This window comes from Galeopterus variegatus, unplaced genomic scaffold, assembly GCF_000696425.1.
Source record: "Galeopterus variegatus unplaced genomic scaffold, G_variegatus-3.0.2 Scaffold159, whole genome shotgun sequence".
NCBI lineage: Eukaryota > Metazoa > Chordata > Mammalia > Dermoptera > Cynocephalidae > Galeopterus > Galeopterus variegatus.
The window spans coordinates 518,080-539,272 of NW_007726270.1; the positions used below are offsets into that span (position 1 = coordinate 518,080).

The 21,193-nt window shown below is 36.1% G+C and overlaps 1 protein-coding gene across 5 annotated transcripts in view; it reads left to right on the forward strand.

The window, feature by feature from the left end:
- The window catches only part of KIDINS220 (kinase D-interacting substrate, 220kDa), a 104,500-nt gene that overhangs the window by 80,286 nt on the left and 3,021 nt on the right, over nt 1-21,193 (forward strand). For 3 of the 5 annotated variants that reach the window (XM_008593527.1, XM_008593512.1, XM_008593519.1), the window contains exons 23-29: nt 1,010-1,188; nt 2,481-2,707; nt 4,537-4,650; nt 11,318-11,350; nt 15,678-15,809; nt 17,738-17,836; nt 18,620-18,856. In XM_008593527.1, coding sequence (XP_008591749.1) covers nt 1,010-1,188; nt 2,481-2,707; nt 4,537-4,650; nt 11,318-11,350; nt 15,678-15,809; nt 17,738-17,836; nt 18,620-18,856 — 1,021 coding nt within the window. The remainder of the gene's footprint in view (nt 1-1,009; nt 1,189-2,480; nt 2,708-4,536; nt 4,651-11,317; nt 11,351-15,677; nt 15,810-17,737; nt 17,837-18,619; nt 18,857-21,193) is intronic. The other 2 variants (XM_008593537.1, XM_008593543.1) reach the window with 2 other exon arrangements.

A 21,193-nucleotide genomic window follows, 5' to 3' on the forward strand; every position in this document is an offset into this window, starting at 1 on the left:
CCCGGGGTGCCCCGCGTCGAGGTAAGCAAATGGCACGTCTCAGTGAGGAGCCGCGCCAAGCTGAGATGGCTGGCCTGCCTGCTTTAAGCCGGCCGTCTCCACCCCCACCCAAGAAAATGGAGGCAGCTCTGTTGTGGGTGCCTATCCTGGTGTGGTAGGCGGGAGCCAGGCGGGCGGGGAGCAGTCGGGCTTCGCCCCGCAAGTGGGGCTGGGCTGGGGGTGACTCACAGAGCTCGCAGAGTTGGGCCGGTCTGGCGCGTTCCACTCCGTTTCTGTCCTGGCTTGTGTAATTTATTTAAAAGTTCTTTTCTTGGGCTGGCCCGGTGGCGCACTCGGTAGAGTGCAGCGCTTGGGAGTGTGGCGGCGCTCCCGCCGAGGGTTCAGATCCCATATAGAGGCCGGTCCGCTCACTGGTTGAGCGCGGTGCGGGTGCGACACCGAGGGTTGCGATCCCATTGCCGGTCACGAAAAAAGACAAAAAGGAAAAAAAAAAACATTCTTTTCTTTGCTAAGGGAAGAACCATGGTATTCTATAAAAAAACATGGTTTTCAGAACCAGTCACATTCTCTTTCCTGGGTATGTGGCTTTGGGCTATTTAATCTATTTCAGGCCCACTGTCCTCATAAGTAAAGTGGTAACTTATTAATGGCTTCATGAGAGGTAACCATTAGCATGTGGTGCACCTGATACACAAGGGTACTTCAAAAAGTTCATGGACGTTTAAGAATTAAAAGATAATACAAATCATTCCATGAACTTTTTTTGAAAACCCCTCATATATGTTACTTTCCTTCCTGTTTCCCCAGCCCAAATCCTGCCTGTAGCCAAAGGCATTATAATTTTGATGTCATTCATTGTTACCTTAGTAACTTTGTAATTATCACTTTTTTATAATGTGGTGTATAATGCATTATTTGTTTGTATAAGTAACAAATTTTAAGTTTTGTGCAGACTTTGCCTTTGTCACAGTGCCATCAACGACATTTTCTTCTTATTTCTTGTTTGAAGAATATCAAAAAATATTCCAACAACTAAAGATGTTGAACCACTGCTGGAAATCGATGGAGATATAAGAAATTTTGAAGTATTTTTGTCTTCAAGGACTCCAGTTCTTGTGGCTCGAGATGTAAAAACCTTTTTGCCATGCACTGTAAACCTAGATCCCAAACTACGGGAAATTATCGCAGGTGGGTATTAATAGTAAAATTAATTTTCTTCTCTAAAGTTTTCAAAAATTTTTCTGTTTCTAACTTAGCTATGTAAGTTTCTCCTGCTCCGTGAAACCAAGAAATATTGAACCAAGCACTACACAGGAGAATTAATAAAATTAAGGATTAGGAATCTTGACATCCTTTTTTTTTTTTTCCTTTTTGTCTTTTTTCGTGTCCGGCAACGGATCGCAACCCTCAGTGTTGCGCCCGTACTGGACCGGGACCGGCAACGGGATCGCAGCCCTCGGTGTTGCCCCCACACCTCGCTCAGCCAGTGAGCGGGAACCGGTCTGTATGTGGGATCCGAACCCTCGGCGGGAGCGCCATCGCACTCCCAAGTGGCGCCCTGTAGCAGTGCACCACCAGGCCGGCCCAGAATCTTGACATCCTTTTGCGCATGTTAAGAAAATGCTGTTTTTTAAACTCATGTTATTATAACTCCAAACCCCCCTGCCCCCACATCCTTACTTTGGAACTTTAGAATCAGATTTTTTTAAACATACAGTCATGACTTTAAGATGTCAATCCATTGTAATTTTCCTTTCTTCTTAATAGGGATTTCTATCCAGAGGAATAAGAAAATCTTTATATTACTTTTTAAATTTTAACTTAAATTTATGGACTGGAACTTGAGGATAGTGACATTAAGGTTTTGGACTAAACTAAGTATTTGAGGTACCACTATGTACACATGCACATATATACACTCTTTATTGAAACAGTATCTTTTGTGTGATTTGGCTCTATTGGCCCACCTTTGAGTTTTCCTGAAATTGTAATGAGATCGCCTTAAACTACTCCTACATTTTTTTTAGGTACCTGTTATAAGGCTGGTATATTTTGTGGTTATGGAATCTGTTGTTCCGAGGTGGATGAGTCTCATAACTTGCAAACCCACAGTTTTAGCTAATGTTGTATGTATTAATACTAGACAAGTATGAGTTATTAATACTTGGTAACACTTTATGAATCATAAGAATTGTTAGGTATCACAAATAAATCCTTAAAAATCCAGAGAAGAATGAATAGTTCTGGTAACTGAAGAGAAGAATCCAGATGTTGGTAAGTTTTCAAATGGTGAGAAAAGCTTTGATGCAAAGTGGTTGGGCTTTTCTCACTAAAAGGTCTGTGATGTACTCAAAATTTCCTGTCTACCTCTTTAATCCAGTTGGAATCCCTGGCAAGAGTGAAAAATCCTGTTTTTGTCTAGTAACCAAAGAAGGATGGGGTGATTGGACCTATTTGTAATGTCTGATTGGATTTTGCAGATGTTCGTGCTGCTAGGGAGCAGATCAGCATGGGAGGGCTGGCATACCCCCCGCTCCCGCTCCATGAAGCGGCTCCCAGGGCACCGTCTGGGTACAGTCAGCCCCCGTCTGTCTGTTCTTCCTCCACCTCCTTCAATGGGCCGTTCACAGGTGGGGTTGTGTCGCCACAGCCTCATAGCAGCTACTACAGTGGCATGACGGGCCCCCAGCATCCGTTCTACAACAGGGTAAGGAGGCGGAGGCACCTTTACTTCTAAGAGTTTGTTGCAGGGAAATCTCAAAACTTTCTGCTTATGAATTCTGTTACTGTTTTGAAACTACTTTGGCTTTAAAATAGCAAAACTGTAAAGTTTGATAGAAAATATATGATTTTTTAGAATCAAAAGATTTTGAATTTTAACATGTTCTAGATCTCAAGAGAGTCTGACTTTTAGAGCTGCTTTTTGCTTTTATTTATTTTCTTGATAAGAAAGTGAACTCCACAGGGTCAACAGTGACTATAGTATGCACTAGAGGAATCTGCTTCTCTGTTATATCTTGTTTAACACTTTACATGTGCATTTAAAACAATGATAAACTTAAATCCCTACAGTAGTTCAGTAAACCTATTCTTAATATATTTTATATTAAAAATGTGAGCAAGAAAAGACTGCTTGTAGGACTCTGATGATATTGCCAACTAATAGCACTATAGTCTGTTTTTAGAGTTTTAATTCAAATTATATTAAGTCAAGTACAATTGTTTACTTAATATAAAATGACCATTTTCTAGATGAAAAGATGAAGGCACAGTTGAGTCGCAGTGGTGTCAGACCCAGTCAAGTGTGGAAGGCCCAGCTGTAAGATCCACTGCAGTTTCTTATTTTTGTTGTCTCCTTCTTTAGACTAATTCAAGAAAACATAGGGGCTAGTATTCAGAAATGCCAACTGCCAGCCCAAATGCATTTCATAGGAGCTGGAAGAAAGAGAAGTTTAGAATAAATGTGGCAAAGAAGGAATTCTAGAAATTAAATTAAATTTTCAGTTTTTGAAAAATGTTGGCCATATTTGTAATTAGGTGCACCATTCAGAGAGGCTCTAGGAATGCTGTTTTATTCTCCTCGGATAAGGACACAAGGTGGAAGGACAGCATTTTATAGTGTGCTCCGTCCTTGTAGAATTCAGCTGTGTGGCAGACAGTGTGAATTGCAGGTTTTCATTTACAAGTCTTAAAATCTGGAATTTATATAAAATGGCTCAATTGGTAACAGTTGAAGTTTTGGAACCAGAAGCTTATTTAAAAAAAAAAAAAAATTACCATCTAGGCTGAGATCTTATGTCTGCTAATTTCATGAATAACAACAATGTGATAATGCTTTAATAGTATGTTATTATTGTTAAAACATTTAAAATTTTCTTTCTTTTTTTTTTTTAGGTCTATTTATTTTTTGCTGTAGTACTTAAGGTTTTATTCTTAAAGTTAAAGGCAGAATAATTCTCTTAAACTAGCAGGAGCAAAAAAGGTGGGGGAAGATGTTACTTCACTATAATGAAGCTTAATGAATTTAAATCTTTATGGTTAGCCCATATAATCTGGAATCTCCTGTTTATATGAAGCTGGTTACAAAGAAATGCTGTAGTTATAAATCTCATGTAAACAGTAAATTCCCCACTTTTCTTTTTATTTTTAAATACGCTTATTTATGTAAGGTATAGAGTAAACTCCAGTTTGCTTTTTTTTTAATATTTGTAAATCACTTAGAACCTGACACATGGTAAGCCTGCAAACTGGTTTCTCAAAAGAGAAACTCGTGTCAAATTACAAGGCACAAAACTTTAGTTGCTTTTTAAAAAAAATCCTATAGTACATGAACAATATAAAAATGTGAGTAAAACATCTTAAGTTTGGGTTTGGTATCTTATGGAAATATGAGTGAGCCTTTTTTTCCTTTTGTTTTCTCACTTGCATTAAAAATTTTGGAGTTGTATTTTATTGGTTAGTTTCATTTGATAAATCTCTTATACTTTGATTTCTGTAATTGTTTACCCCCTTTTTTTGTTACGTGTTTTTCCATAGCCATTCTTTGCCCCATACCTTTACACGCCAAGGTACTACCCTGGCGGTTCCCAACATCTCATCTCACGTCCATCAGTAAAAACGACTTTGCCCAGAGATCAGAACAATGGCCTAGTAAGTATATAATAGAATAACTAAAATATTAAACTAATAATAAGCAGAGATAGCATTAGAAGTTTGTTTATTTCCTTTCTGTGGTAAAAGAGTGCAACTTATTTTATAAATAGTTTTAAGAAACAAAAGCTATTACTAACATAAAATGTATTTTGTTTTCATTTCTGATAAATATGTATGGAAGGAAAATGACTAGCAGTCTCAGTGATTAAATGTTGAGCTGTTTACAACCAGAGATTTCTGGCTTGTAATATAGTGTTTGTTACTAAACTTTTAAAAACTAAATCTTTACATTTGCTGATCTCTAATGTCTTCTTAAAGGACATACATATAGTGTATCTGTGTATGTATGTTAGCAGTATGATATAAAAAATAGAGGATGTATGAAAGAGGAACATTTCAGAAAAATGTCAGAAATTAAACAGGGTAAGGGAAATAATTCAAATGTACTATTGAGTCTAGTTATTAATCTAAACCAAAATACATTTGTACCTAAAATATGAGGGGTTCATGATGATAAAGTTAGTTTAACAATTAAACAAAAAATCTCCCTGTTAATATATTTTTATAAATCAGGAGGTAGAAAGCTGTAGAACTTATACTGCTACTTAAATTTTAAAATGTTGTGAAGGGATCCTCTAATCACAAAGTGTTTCAGTGTTGCCTGTTACTATTTTTAACATCATGTTCATTCATCTTCATGGTTTGGCTCCTTCCTTCACCTTTTCACCCGCACTCTCTTGTTTTGTCGTTAGGAAGTTATCAAGGAGGATGCTGCTGAGGGGCTTTCTTCACCCACAGACTCCTCGAGGGTAACGGAGTAGTCTTGTGGTGTGGAACAGTAGATCTCATCGCTTCTGCCCAGTAACGACTGTCCTAATCGTGATGATGGCAGTTCACTAACTCTGCATTTGTGGTGTGGTGGGCAGCTAGAGTAGAGTAGTTGAGTACTAATCATGATAGTCCATGAATTCATTTAAAAGCTAATGTTTAACTTTACCCTTTATTTCCTCCTCCTTTTCCCCTTTTCCAATGTCATGGGATAGGATAGTGTCTTTTTAATTCTCCAATACAGAAAGGCTTTTCCACACCAATCAGGAGTGTTCGGTTGGTGGTATTTGCTCCTTAACTGTTGAGCTCTATTTTCACCTTTGACTGTTTTTGTTAAGCCTGTAGATGGAACTACATATGTAGAATATTTTTGAAATTATTCAAAATCACCCTTGAGACTATAAAAAGACATTATGAGCTAGATGGTAAAGACCAAAAATGCATTTTTAATAAGTTATTCTTAATCTAGGTGTCCACAGTTAGTGAAGTGTTTGTGTGGTACTGCTCTTTATCTGTGCATTTATTAAAGTAAAATTTCTAGATAAGCACCGAGCTAGTTCAGCATGTAAAGGGAATTATTTAAACCTTTTTTTTTTTTTTTTTGCCATTACCCTTAAGAAAAAACTTGTAGAGGAAGTCACTTTGTATAAATGGTGTTCAAGACTTTGTACTTAGGAAATAAGTTTGTGATGAGTCTTAAAATCTTCATTTAGTCAATCAGTGTAAATTTAGGGACCCAGTTTGTATTTTAACTTCTGTCGTTTTATTTGCAGACTATGTTATACCCATGTAAATATGATCAATTTAATCTGAAGCTTTGCTGAAATGTGGCATGGCTATTAGAGTTAATGTGTTGAAATATTGCATCCTAAGTTTAACCATAATTTGTAACTTAAAACATGCATTTGAGTAGGCAGTAGTTTTTTAACTTTAATTTCCTTTGAGTTAATGTTAGTGAGAGAGAAAAAGAGAACCATTTTAGTGTTTTCATTGAGGGGTTGATGATTCTTTTTAAGTCATTAACGTTTCAGCTGAAGTGTTTGAGTGACTTCAATTATCCACAAATGATAGGCGCAATAAACCACAATAATTCCATTTGGATGCCTAGGGAATCTTTAATCCATGGATCATCACCACTGTATGCAAGAATGACTTTTAGATTAGTCAGAGAGCCTTTAATACATAGATTCATGCATGCAGTACAATTCTCTGAGCTAAAGTTCCTCAGCAAATTTTTGATGAAAATCAGATACTGTGAAGAATTCGATGGCCTTAATGACACAGACATACTAAAATGGTAGCTATTTCCATGCTCAAGAATGTAGATAAACACTTTTTATTAAGAGGCGTTTGTAGTTTTCTTTCAGGGACCAGTGAAGGAGCATTAGCAGATTTTGAAATAAGTTTTTAGGAAAGGGGAAATAATGCAGTTCCTGAGGTGATTGGAAGCCCCTTAACAAAGAGCAAAGGTGCTTTTTTAGTAAAATAACCATATTATTTGCTGTTCTTTTAACATTAAAAGGTAGTTTCTTGGTAGTGAATAATAGATGCTTACCAAGCTTCCTCTGCTTTTAAGAAATTAACAATGACAGTAGCATGCAAACTTTGCTTTGTCGAACACTAGTAAAAGTAAGCTAAAATTGAAAGCAGTGGTGGAAATGTGAAGAATCTGTGCATGGGAACATTGTCAGGGACTTTAGCCTGACCAACACAGAGGACTTAACAGAAAAGTACGTAGCCCTGCATGGCTCAGAAGGCTTCCCAGTCCTCTAGGAGAAAACTCTCTGTGTTTCTGGGATAGCAGGGCTGCCGAGTGAGTCCGTGTCTGCTTCTTCAGCTGTCGCCTGTGCGCAGCACCTGATGGCAAGAGCTGCTGATTGATACATCAGCAATGACACTAACATTTTTAGACAAATTGTCTTGTCATTACAGTCACAGGATAATGTGTAAAAAAAAGAAAAAAGCCAGACCATAAAGGGTTAACCAGCTACAGTCTTTTCAAAATGTAGGTGGTCCCGTCTTTTTTTATGACAAGGAATTTCTGATAAATCCTTTTAAAGCAGATCCTTATGAAAATAATCGGGTTTTCTCGTATTAGGGCACCTTGTAGTGATTATCGCTTGTGAAGTCCAGCCAAGGACTTAACAAATAAATTACAGATCTATCCAAGTGTTTCACACAGGTGAGGATTTAAAATATAAGCCCCTGTGCTTGCTTTTTTTCTTATAATTTTATAATAGAGAAAAAATATTTGCTAAGTCTTGTGAAGCTGGAAAAAAATATTAGCACTAGACCTAAGATATGCTCCCCAGAATGTTAGGGCTAGAAAGGACCATTGTTTTTCAAACATTTAAAGCAGAGAAGCCTTTTTTAGAAATGAAATCTTAATCAGAAGTCCAGTTCATAAAGCCAGTGAAAGCAGAACTCTGGCCCCCACCTTGGACTTGCCGTGCCTCCTCAGGATCCCCCGGAATGCTAGTGTCCGGTGTTCAAGCCCAGCTTCACATGGCACAGATGAAACATGTGAGACGCAGGAGGGGAGTGCCAGATTTAGAACTAGAATCCATGTGTCCTGTCTCACAGTCCATTGTTCCTCAATCCCGTGCTGACTGCTTTACTCCTATTCATACTGAGCTGACTTAATCAGGTATTTGGTCTTTTGAGTTAGACACTGTTGATGAGCTCTGTGCCATGGACAAATTACTTAACCTCTCCAATTCTCAACTTTCTCATCTGGAAAAAGACCTACTTCATAGGTCTGATTCAAGGATTTCTCAGCCTTAGCATATATTAAGTACTTTGTTATTAATTACCATTATCATCGTTATCATCATCATCATTATTTATTATTACTACTACACTACTACCCAGAGGCCAAAATCCATGGAGCTTTAAAGACTCAGGACTAAAATTACTTTGTTTTAAATAATAATATACAGTAGTGGGATAGTGTACAAATACTCTAATCAGTTTAGGTTAACTCAGACTTTTTATCTGTTGACACTCCTTAGGCCCAAAGTTATCAATCGGTTTGCTTTCTTAGAGTTTAGAAGGATTTCTAGGTTATTTGAATACTTAAAATACTTTAAAATTTTGAGAGCTTTCTGGGGAGATTTTACTTGGTGCCTTTTCCTTCTTTCAGTCCAGTTCCCACTGGGAAATAGTGGCATTCAGATCGTTCTGTGACCCTCCAGCAGGGAAGGACCCATTACAGAGGACCTGTATCAGACCAGGTCGCCTCAGTGGCATATTGTTACGTTATCTTGCAGATTGCTCTTAAGAGTACTGCTATCTGTTTTAACTTAAAGCGGTAACTGTGTTTCATTGAAAAGCATTTTTTCAAAGGCAAGAGTGATATAGCATTTCTTTACCCTTTTATCCTTCCTTGAATGATACAGCATTGGGACCTGCAGATGCCCGTGCAGTCATGCTTGGCTTCAGCACACGCTTGAGCGTGTGCGTGGCACTTTCTGGTGGACACAGCCATGGGCACAACTGATGAGGTCCTGCCCTGACAGCATTGTGGGTTGAAGGCTGCCAAAGGGAAGTATCAGCACTGCTAAGTCATTCTTTCTCCACCTTCTCTGCCACAGGGTTATGTGATACTTTTAGACAGCATTATTTAGGTCACTTTTACACCTTGTTGAAAAGGCATGGCAAGAATTAGCACAAAGTTTAGTTGTAAAGAACTTCAGAATTGCAAAGGCAGTGTTAATACTGGATCATGACTTCCAGCATTGTTAGTTATCTTTACCTTTAGAGATTGATGAAAACTATTGAATTTTAAAAGGTACTAAAAATGAAGGCCTTGTTTTTCATTAAATGGGATCCACTCGGTGGAGTGACCTAGTTAAAAGTAAAAAACGATGGGGCTCACCTTTTTATTTCCACCACTGGTTTAGAACTTATAACCTGTTTTCAAACAAGTATGTGTTCAAACCATGCTGTCTCTCATTGTTCAGGAGAAGACTTGGACACGAAAGTTAAAGATGCCGTGGGTAAGGAATTGGAGACGTTTTAGGCTTCATTTAGGTTGCAGGTTCAGGACAGGCACTCCCCGTCAGTTCTCAGTGACTTCTATCAGTAGCTTCGACCAGCCTGAAAATCATTCACACTTTATAAAGTATTTTAGAAATAGATTTTTATTATTCTGTTTGAATTTGGAAAAGTATTAGCCTATTTTTCCTTTTGTTAAAGTATAGTGAAAAATTGTATTCACTTCCTGCTTGAAAGTATTTGTGCCAGACTTCAAGAAAACTTTTTTCCTAGATAGTTAATAAATTTCAAGTAAATTGATTGGGATATTTTCACAGAAATGATGTTAGTAATGTTATCATTGAAATCCTAGAATACAAAGTTAAAAAATAACAAAGTCAAGTTCACTGTAATTATTTAGTACTTGTGTAATTTTAAAAAGATTACCCTTAAAATGTAGTGTTAAGCTTTATCTATCAACTTTGACCTAATTATTATTTCTTAAGTAGTTTAAAGAATAGGTTCCATTTTCCAACTTGGTTAACAATAGCTTTCTCTTGTGTTTTATATGTCTTGTAGTAAACTGTAATTTTATTAACTCTCCTTTTTAAAAAATATTTTTGCAAGTCTCCACAGATATATTACATCTTTTAAAAAACCTATTTAAAATAAGGTTGAGAATGTAAACTAGAAAACAAGTTTCCCATGAAGTACTCTAGATATTGAGTATGTTAAAAGAAAGACATCTAACATTAGGCTAGCAAAGCCTTGTCCTTTATTGTAGTAAAATTGTGTTGTAAATTAACTTTAATACAGTAATATCAGTCAACTTTAGATTATTTTAGGCATTTTAAAAATATTTGCCACGAGTCTAATAGGTACAGAAAAATAGTTAACATCAGTGGTTATTTGCTTTGAATTAGAGTCTTTAAAAAACCTACATCACTGGGGCCGGCCCGGTGGCGCACTGGATAGTGCGCCGCTTGGGAAGCGCGGCGGCGCTCCCGCCCGAGGGTTCGGATCCCACATGCAGACTGGATCCCGCTCACTGGCTGAGCGAGGCGCGGGAGCAACGCGGAGGGTTGCGATCCCGTTGCCGGTCCCCGGTACGGTACGGTACGGGGGCAACACTGAGGGTTGCGATCCATTGCCGGACACGGAAAAAGACAAAAGACAAAAAAAAAAAAAAACCTACATCACTAAAATGGTTATGTTAATCGTAGTATGCAGGGTTTTTTCTGTTACATTTATGATTTCTTGAGCTGTCTTTTGAAATGGTGTTATAATGCGTTTATGTGCCATATACCTAATGAAAAAAAAGCCCAAATATGAAAGTGTATTTCTGAACATTAACTAGTGTGGCCACATATTTCATTTTATGAAGTGATCATGTGGTAGTCCAAGTAATTAAGCCTTATTAGTAAATCTCTTAAAATTAATTTTTAACTTTTATGTAGTGTGAATATTAACTTTTCATAGCAGATATGATTTACCTGGTTTTCCTGAATGTATGGCCCACGATTTATTCTTGTAGTGGAAAAAATATAAACTTTGAGAGTACAATTTGAAAGTTACCAAGCACATGTTAATGAAATTAAACCACTGTGCGTGTGTGTGTGTGTGTGTGTGTGTGTGTGTGTGTGTGTGTGTGTGTGTGTGTGTGTGTGTGTGTGTGTGTGTGTGTGTGTGTGTGTGTGTGTGTTCGAGTGTGTCTTTGCTCTGTGTTGCTGTTGTGCTGGTTTGTTCAAAGCGAAGGGGAAGTAAGAGGAATGACGAAAGCGCTGCCGTGTATATTACACATGTGTATTTGATGTTTTACTTTACGCTGTGTCCTTCATTCTGTTTTATTCCTTCCTTAAAGCCGTGTGACTCTGGGTTTAACAAACAGAGACAGGTACAGAAATTCTCAGTGAAATCTTACTCACTTTTCTTACTAGGCTGTTAGAAGCAATCATTGGCAGCTTCGTGCTGGGCTGTTTATAAATCTGTGCTTATTGCATTGCCTGAGTTCATTTTAATAGTTGCTTTCAGTCTTTGCATGGCACTCATTTCTGGCTAATCAATTTTAAACTTATTTCATAAATTTACCAAAGATGATAATGTTTCAGAGCAAATTTTAATCTACTTACAATATAGAATGATAAAGTTATCTCAAGGTAATTTTAATGTTTTGATAGCTTTATTTTTACGTGGAGAAATTCTGATTTGTGTGCATTTTAAGGTTTATATTTAACAGTTTAAACAAACTAACATTTTCTACCCTCAATTTTCCAAATTAGAAAATAGATTAAAAAAAAATAAATTTTAGTTTATTTGGTGAAATGTCTGTTCTTGACTTATAACAGGTACATTTCAAGTAAGAACGCATGGTAAATGTTAAAGTATTATCATTTGAATTATTCTGTGTATTCTCAAAGTAATATAGTTTCTATTAAGGATTTACCTGCTGAATTATTGAAAATGCTTTTTACTGTTCCTTTATCATTTTTATACTTCCTCCTTCTTTTTATGAGATTTCCACCCCAAAATCATTATTTTGTTTATAAGATTCTTTTGATTCCAAAATAATTTCATTATATATGATTATTTTAGAAAAGGCAGGTAATTATCATTTCTCCTTTATTCAAAGATTCATATTGCAACAAATTTTCATTAGTTGATAACCTCTTTTCAGGATAAAGTCCAACTTATGAATAACCAAGAGTCAGACTATAGTTTTAATGGAATTATAAGGATCTTATGTACATGAGTGCATCTGTGTTTTCTTTAAGGCTTTTCAGAGTCATTCAGAGGTATCAGATACTACATAATCCCCAATGAGGGGGAAAATATTCTTTAGAGTAACTGATAAAATGTAAAAGTTTTAAAGGATCATGAAAGTAATGTGGAATTTTTTGCTTTAGAGGAAAAGAGTAGTATATTTATTAACATGTTTCTGTTGCTGAATCCTCAGAATCTTTATGGAAATAAAATACTCTTTAATATTTTACATTTTTCCTCCTAGGCAGACAGAGTTAATGTGGTTCAGGTCTATTATACTTGTCCTTTTCAGCACAGTCAGAAATAGAGTTCTTTTGGTATTTTTTTAAACAACTTTTTACTTTAAAATAATTTCAGATCTAAAGAAAATATACAAAAATGGTATTCCCTTAATGTTAACATCTGTCATAACCATAGTATAATTATCAAAAGCAGAAATTAACTTTGGTACAGTACTGTTACCTGAACTACAGACTTTATTTGAATTGCATCAGTTTTTCCACTAATGTCATTTTTCTGGTCCAGGGTCCAATCTAGTTGCATTTTGTTATTTCTCCTTAGTCTACTCTGATCTGGACATTTCCTCAGTCTTTTCCTGTCTTTCATGATCTTAATTAACACTTCCAAAGAGTACTGGTCAGTTATTTTGTCAGTTGGGGTTTGTGTGATGCGTCTGCATGATTAGAAGGAAGTCACACATTGTGAGAAAACCCCCAGGGATGATGCTGGGCCCTTCTCAGTGTATCATACTAGAGGGTCTGTTATGTCCATAAATCCTACCACTGGTGACGTTAACCTTGATCACTGGTTTAAAAGGCGTCTGCCAGGTTTCAATGCTGTGAGGTTTTATTTTTCCTTTTGTAACTCATACATATCTTGGGGGAGCTACTTTGAAACTCTGAAAATACCCTGTTTCTATTTATACTTTTGCCCATTAATTGTAGCATCCATCAGTGGGTCTGATGTACAGCCAGTTATCGTTGTGTTTGCCGAATCGTAATTTTCCATTTCCCTCTTCTGTATTTATTAATTGGAATTCTGTAGAGAAAAGCTGTCTCTTCTTCCTAAGTCACTTACTTATTCAATTATTTAGTTATATCAGTAAGGACTCTTGGATATTTATCTATGAGCTATAATCCAATGTGATCATTATTTATTTTGTTGATCAAACTACTCTTTTGTGATTTTTGAACTAAAAAAATTGTAAACAAGTATAAATGTATTCAGAGTGAGCAGACAGGTTGAGGGATAAAAGTATCTGAAAAATAGAATTAAAGATCATTTAAAAGATAAATGTTATTCAGCACTAAAAAGGAATGGACACATGTTGTAACCTGGATGAACCTTGAAAACATTATACTGAGTGAAAGAAGTCAGCATAAGAGGCCACATACTGTATGATTCCATTTACGTGAAATGTCTAGAATAGGTAGATCTATAAAGACAGAAAGTGGATTAGTGATTGCTAAGGATTGGAGGTGAGTGTTGGGAAGAGTGACTGCTAATGGGTACAGGGGGTTCTGTCTGGGGCGATGAAATGTCGTAAAATTGTGGTGGTGGTTTCAGAACTATGTAAATATACTAAAAATCATTGAATTGCTCACTTTAAATGGGAAAATTGTATGGCATGTGAATTATATCTCAGTAAAACTGTTTTTTTTTTTTTTGACTGGTAAGGGGATCTTAACCCTTGGCACGGTGTCATCCACACCAGTGCACTGGCCATCCCTATGTAGGATCTGAACCCACTGCCTCGGCGCTCCCAGCGCCACACTCTCCCGAGTGAGCCACGGGGCTGGCCCTCAGTAAAACTGTTTTAAAAAGAAAGAAAGATAAAATGAAGTATGGTACTAAACATTAATAGAAAGCATTTCCTTAGTAGATAGTGGATAATTAACACTGAATATTGGCTATACAGTGTACAATTGGCTGTACCTATCCAGGCAGAAAATAGAACTATATAGAGAGATATGAAAACTAAGTTAAGGAAAGACTAGTTTTTTTGCTGGTAATATTTTTGAAGCAATTGAACCCTGGGCCATATAATATATATGGCATATTTAAAATTTATGTTTAATTAAAAACAAACTATAAATAAATGTGTTTGCAGTATATTCCAGGTCACTAATTTCCCAACTTTTATGGGCCTGTGTCATACTTATAGATTTGCTAAGACTCCCTAAACAGTCATAAAATTATTATAACTGTTCAATATGGTCTTATTCCCTAGCTATATTTGTATTTATAGAAAATGTAAATATATGTTGTATATATATCATATGTATATATTAGTCACTAAAAAGAGTATTATGTTATGCTTTCATGTTACAAATATGTTTAACAAATGGCTAACAGGCATTTTTGGCTATGCTACAGTCTACTTTTGTCCTGACAATGATAAAAGAGACAGTAGAAGATATGTTATAAATTTACATACTATTGAGGATATAATAAATTTTATTTATCATTGGAAGATTAGATTGAATGGTAAATAGGACGGATGGTTTGGAACATTATCTTTATCCTCTATATTAATTGGTTTATCTTCTCTTTATTACGATTATGTTTTCTGTAACCTCTTCAAAAGCAGACAGTTGAAGCAAGGAAAATAGGAAGTTGTAAGAACTGATAAGTTAGGTTTCCGGTCCACATCTACCAATAACTAGCTATTTATTCCATGACTTTAAAGTCCTAACTATCTAGACCTCTTTGTGCACATCTGTAATTGACGAGAGATATATCCCATTGACGGTAAATCCTTTTACGGTATGTCACCGTATTCAGAAAATGTTTTTCTTCTAAGTAAACACTAGACTTATTTATTATTTTGACTTTCAAATGAGAACAAATTTTAATAGATTCTCTTTACTATCACATTGTTATGAAGTAGTACTGTTGTTTTATATTTACGTGATTATTGTACAGATTCTAAAGGGGAAGATTTAGATTCCTTGTATATAAAATATGATCAATATCTGAAAATTTTAGCTGTTGTAGACTACTAAAGTCATCTGTAGAAACATTTAAAGCTGCTTAATTGTTTAATGTAGGCACTTTAAAAACTATTTTATAGAATTGTCTTTTGTATTCCTATATAAGGCATCACTAATTTTTCCCCTTTGTTGCTTTTTTTCTTTTAACCCCTGTTTTTCCTCTAATTAAGGGCTGCACACTTTTCTCTTGAGGTCTTGAAGTTAGGTTCTAAATATTTGAGCAGTTGGCCTAGGCTTTGTTCACAGAATGTTCTAGAAAAGTGGTTTTGATCAGGCTTTATCTATGATAATAAAAGCTACTCATTAAAGTTTAACAGTAGCTAAATCTATTCCCTAACAGCATTTTTTTTTTTTTTACCATAACACATATATTTGTTGGTTTTACTTTACTTCATAGTATACCTTAATGAGTTTTTCTCTGTCTCATTAAATGTTATTCATACAAGTATTTTTCCTCAACTTATCTAGGGATCGGGCCCAGCCTCGGGACCACTGATATCACTGAATTCAATGAATGTGGATGCAGTATGTGAGAAACTGAAACAGATAGAAGGGCTGGACCAGAGCATGCTGCCCCAGTACTGTGCAACAATCAAAAAGGTGCTGTACTCATTCACAGGCTGCCTAGAGGTGGGCTGAGGGTGCGGAAGACAGGACTCTGGACAGTGCACATTTTACAGTCGGCTTCTTAAGGATGGGTTCTCTGTTGAAATGAGAAAGCTCTAAATGAAAAATATGATTCTTACTATCTTGTATCCTAAAATTGCCTTATTATCTCTTGAGGTTACAAATGGAAATAAGAAAATAAAGTAGGTATATTACAATGTTATTTTTTAAAAATGACCTATATAAGTAAAAAAATGCCTTAATGAGAAATACAAAGCTCCAAGGGATTTTACATTTAGATAAACAATAATCTTTCTAGTGTGGATCAGGACATTCGAAGGCCTCTCTTTTATGTTTGGTTTTCTTTAATTGTAACATTTATTTGTGTGACTTAATTATCAATGTAAGCCACACTTGTTTCATTTTTCCCAAATTCTTATTTTTGTGCCATACAGATTTTATGTCATAGGATTTATAATCTTGTCACGTTTGATGAAACCACATAGGTTTGGGTTTGCGAGGCCGATGCATTTGCAGAAGTTTATTTCTTCTGAGATCTTGTTCTTGCAATTCTAGTAGATACCATGAAGTTGGACAGTGATGCCTGAGATTGAGAAGGTTTCCCCCCATACAGGGTTAACTGAGTCCCAGTTATAGTAGATATTTTCACTGAGTTATACTTTTTTATATCAAGAGTATTATGGTAAAGTAGAACAGTAGTAACAAGCCTCTAATATTTACATATGATAAGAATGGCATCTGCAGGAAGTTTTCAAAAGAATTATGAGCATGTCTAGATACCATTTTACCAATCTTAGTCTGTGTTTAGTCGAAAGGTTTTGGATAAAGTCAGTTTTCTTACAGAGCTGGGTCCTGCTCATTCCTGTTAACATCAGTTAAACACCAGCTTTCCCATGCACATACCTGCTCTCTCCTGTAGACAGCTCGTCTGTGTCAGGAAAGAGGGAGGTGTCTAGCGTGAGTCCTTCGTGACGATGTTGTTTCCATCAGGATAGTGGCTTTCTTCCCACTACTCAGCTCTTCACTCCCAGTCCCTGGCTGTGTGCAGCCCGTCATAGCAGCTGCAAGCTCCCTCGTGTCATTAGGGCAGGTCCTCCACCAGAGATGCTCTGTACACTTTTTCTTCAGAATTAACTTGGAAACTGAACATTCTATTGATTTTAAACATAGGTAATCCATAATTTTACTAGTTAATAGGGTTGGGTTTCACATTTCATAAAATCAGTAAGCTATTATTAATAGAGAAAATCCAATTGACTCTTATTTGGGGGAAACTAGAATTACAGAGACCCCAAAGTGATAAGATCATTTTTTTTTGTGAATTTAAGACTGGGAAATTAGTGGGTGAATGTTCTTTATGGCTGAAATTATCTAGTGCAAGCGTACTTCAAAAAGTTCATGAAAAACGGAAGTAAAAGATAATACGAATCTTTTCATGATCTTTTTGAAGTACCCTTGTCTAACTGATAAACAAGTTCGTCAGGCACACTTTACAGAACTTTGTCAGCGACCAACACACTTATGAGGATAGACGTCTTTGTTCCCTCCCCACAGCTTATGTTCATGTTTGTATTTTCTAAGATTAGAAAAGAAAAACTAAGTTTTGTTGTTGCTCAGGACAGGGAAGGTGGTTTTTGAAACAGTAGGGTTAGCTCTTGGGTTAGTCTTGAGAGAGTGATTTGTTTTACTTAAATGCTTAAGACACTTGGAAAAATATGGAGGGGCTTTTATTCAAATTCAGCTTATTATATTACTACATGGGATAATCGCCTTTCTTAGATCAACCTTTCCAGTCTCTAATGACTTTGTTAAATCTAAATATAAGTGTGCTTTTTAATCGCTAGTAATTCAGAATATTTCACGTTTTGTTTGTCTTTATATTTGTTTTTATTTTTACTCAGGCAAACATAAATGGCCGTGTGTTAGCTCAGTGTAACATTGATGAACTGAAGAAAGAGATGAATATGAATTTTGGAGACTGGCACCTTTTCAGAAGCACAGTAAGATATTTATAACATTATTATAACATTTATAACATTATTTTATTATAATAGCATTATTTACAACATCATATAAAACCAATATCAGTAACTACTGGCCTAAACTGGTATTTTTCCATATTTAAAAAATTTTTTTTAAAAAATGCATTTTATCCTTATGTACAACACTGTGCTGTGGAGATTTACACAGAAGCAGTTGACAACCTTTGCCTTTTTGGCCATTTCACTCAGAAATTTGGGGAAGAGGCCACCTGCCAGTTCTCCATGTTTTCTCTTGACAAAGACTCCCTACTTGACCTGACTCTAGTTAAGTTTCTCCAAGCCTTCTAGGCCTCTACCTTCAGTGTCCATCTGTATTGGGCTTGCATTGTCCAGTGTTAGCAAAAATCCTGTTAAGGCAGTTTGGAAAGAACCCTCACCCTACGTATATGATCACCTTCCATCTTTGATGAAATCCCTCATCCACCTTATCTCCCTGGCCTGCCTTCTGCAAAAGTCCTGTCAAGTCAGTTAGCCAGAATCCCCCTTACCCTTAATGCTTCCTTAGTTATTATCTGTCCACTGAGTCCCTCCCCGCTCCTTGGCTATAAATCCCCACTGTGCTTGCTGCATTGGGAGTTGGGCCCAGCCCTGAATTCATTAGAAATTCACTCACAGGAAGTATGCTTTCTCATTTTCATTATAATAACTTTATACTGTTTTGTTTTTAAAAACTATTTCTAAAGCTTCTAAAATATGATTTGTCAATGTAGACATTTATGGTATTTTTTTCCTTCTGTTAAGGTGCTAGAAATGAGAAATGCAGAAAACCAGGTGGTCCCTGAAGACCCCCGTTTTCTTAATGAAAACCCCAGCAGCTCTGTTCCTCATGCGGACTCTGCTCGTCGTTCTTCTCACAACGAACTGCCTCACACCGAGCTTTCCAATCAAACTCCCTACACCCTGAACTTCAGTTTTGAAGAACTGAACACACTTGGTCTAGATGAAGGTGCCGCACGTCACAGTAATCTAAGTTGGCAGGTATTTATTAAATGGCGTTTTTCATATTGTTGAAGAATAAGGGCAATATTTAATTTGCATTTATACAGCCATTTGGAAAATGCTTGATGCGTTCAAGCATTTGGACAGGATTGGGCTCCCTACACTGCAGAAGCCGCTGTCATCAGGAGAGGGACAGTCAGGAGGGGGAAAGTGAGGTTATTTCAGAAATTGATAAGAACTGTGAAAAACAAGAAAATAGGTAAAAGGCATGGAGAGAAATAGGAGCTGGGCTGGGTTAGTTAGGGAGATTAGCAAATTCAGCCTTTCACCAGCTATTTGCTTGTTAAATTCATTGATGATGGTCTTTATCAGAAAACTCTTGCTGCATGATTTCCCTTTTAGCACCATAATTTGGTTTTTCGGGACATATCCACGGTCTTTACGGATATTTGTTTTTTTTTTTTTTAATTTTTTTAATTAGCTGATATTCTTAGAAGAAGGAGGACAGGTGAGGAGCAGAAACAGAAACAAATGTGAGAAACACATGAGAAGGAGTAGGGGGAGAATGAGAAGAAAAATCAACCAGGGAAAAAACAGCTCAGGGTGCAGATAAGGAGCAAGGGAGGGTAGTGAGTAGCTAGAAAGAAACTCCGTACTGAAAGGGAGCAGGGTGTAGACAAAGGGGCCCTGGTAGGTCTGCCATTTTTAAGAGTGTTTTGTTTGGTAGTGAAAATATTTTTTGTTGTTGTTATCTTTTTCTCTGTACTATCTACCTTATTTCTTTAAGTTGGGAAGCCATTTTATTATTGGGTATTAACTATTTATGATAAAAATTACTTATTTTACAGTAAGCTAAATCCACACTTGAACCTTTTGTCTCTCCATCTCTACAGCAGTAGTTCCTTTCTTTTCCCTAGCATTCCTTTTAAAATTTCTTAAGAAATCCTAATCTTCAGCTTTACCCTACTTGGTATTTCCTACCATGACCTGGAAATTCAGGGCTTTCCCATTAATGCAGCAGTTCTCAAACTTTTCTTTAATCTCAGGATTCCTTTACACTCTTAAAAATTACTGAGGACCCCAAAGAATTTTTGTTTATGTAAGTTTTACTACAAATATTTACTATTTTAGAAATAAAAACTGAAAAATTTTCTAAATATTTATTTATTCATTTATTTAAAAATAAACCAACAATGTATGTAACATAACATTTTTATGAAAATTGACTATATTTTTCCAAAAGAAAACAAAATTTAGTGAGAATGCTATTGTTTTGCAAATGTCTTTAATGCCTAGCTTAAGAGAACACACCAGGTGCCCCTCTGCTTCTGCATTGAATCTGTCATGATATCACATATCAGGTGGCCCCTGGAAACTCCCCCGGATCCTCATGTAAGAATGAGGGTGCGGATGGCATACAACCTCTTGGTATTCTTATGAAACCAGTCTGACCTTGTGGATCCCCTGAAAAGGGGTGCATACACTGCATTTGAGAACAGCCGCTTCAGTGGTTGGAGGCTGGCACTGTCCTCATGGTTTGAATCCGATCACTGGGGACCTTCTCAAGGAGTGAGGACATTGTCTCCACAGGAAGGAAGACTCTGCCTTGCTTCTGCTTCTTTGTTTTAACCTTTGTTCTCATCCCTTCTTAAACTTTGATTCTTTTTCTCCCATTTCCCCTTCTTTTTCCTAGTCTGTACTTTGTACTCCTCATTTCTTAGCTTTTCTAGGATCTAAAGCAATTCTACTCCCCAAACTTGATATTGGAAATCAAACTTTGAAAAATATTTCATTCTCTGTTAGATAATCTATTTACTAGGGCCCAGCTATTGGCCTCATGGCTTCCAGTGCTATTGGTTTGAATCCTTTCTTTATCTTTTTTATTACACTCTATTCCATTTATTTATTTATTTATTTTGATGTTTTGAGTACATTTTCTTCCTCTGAATTGAAATTTGATAGAAACTTCATGACATACGTTGAAGACTTGACTGTTTTGTTTTTGAGATCTAATTTAATTACCTCTCATCATCTTTCTTCCAAGAGTAATTTTTATATTTTATCAATGAAGGTGACTTTTGCCTTATATAAAAGTTTGAAGTTATAAAAACAAGTGCTAAGATTATTTGTTAATACAAACTTTAATTATACTTTTTAATATTAACAAACAATAAACTAATTTATTAAAATTTATGTAAAGCTTTGTAATAACAGAGTTATTCAAAAGGTCATAACTCTGTTATGTAGAATTCTTCTAAAAGAATTTGATATTTCGATGACAAAGTTGTTAGCTTACATATATATCTTCTAAGCTGATGTTTATTATGCCATTTTTTTTTTGCTTATTTGAGTTCTTAAATTATTTTTTTTTCTGTC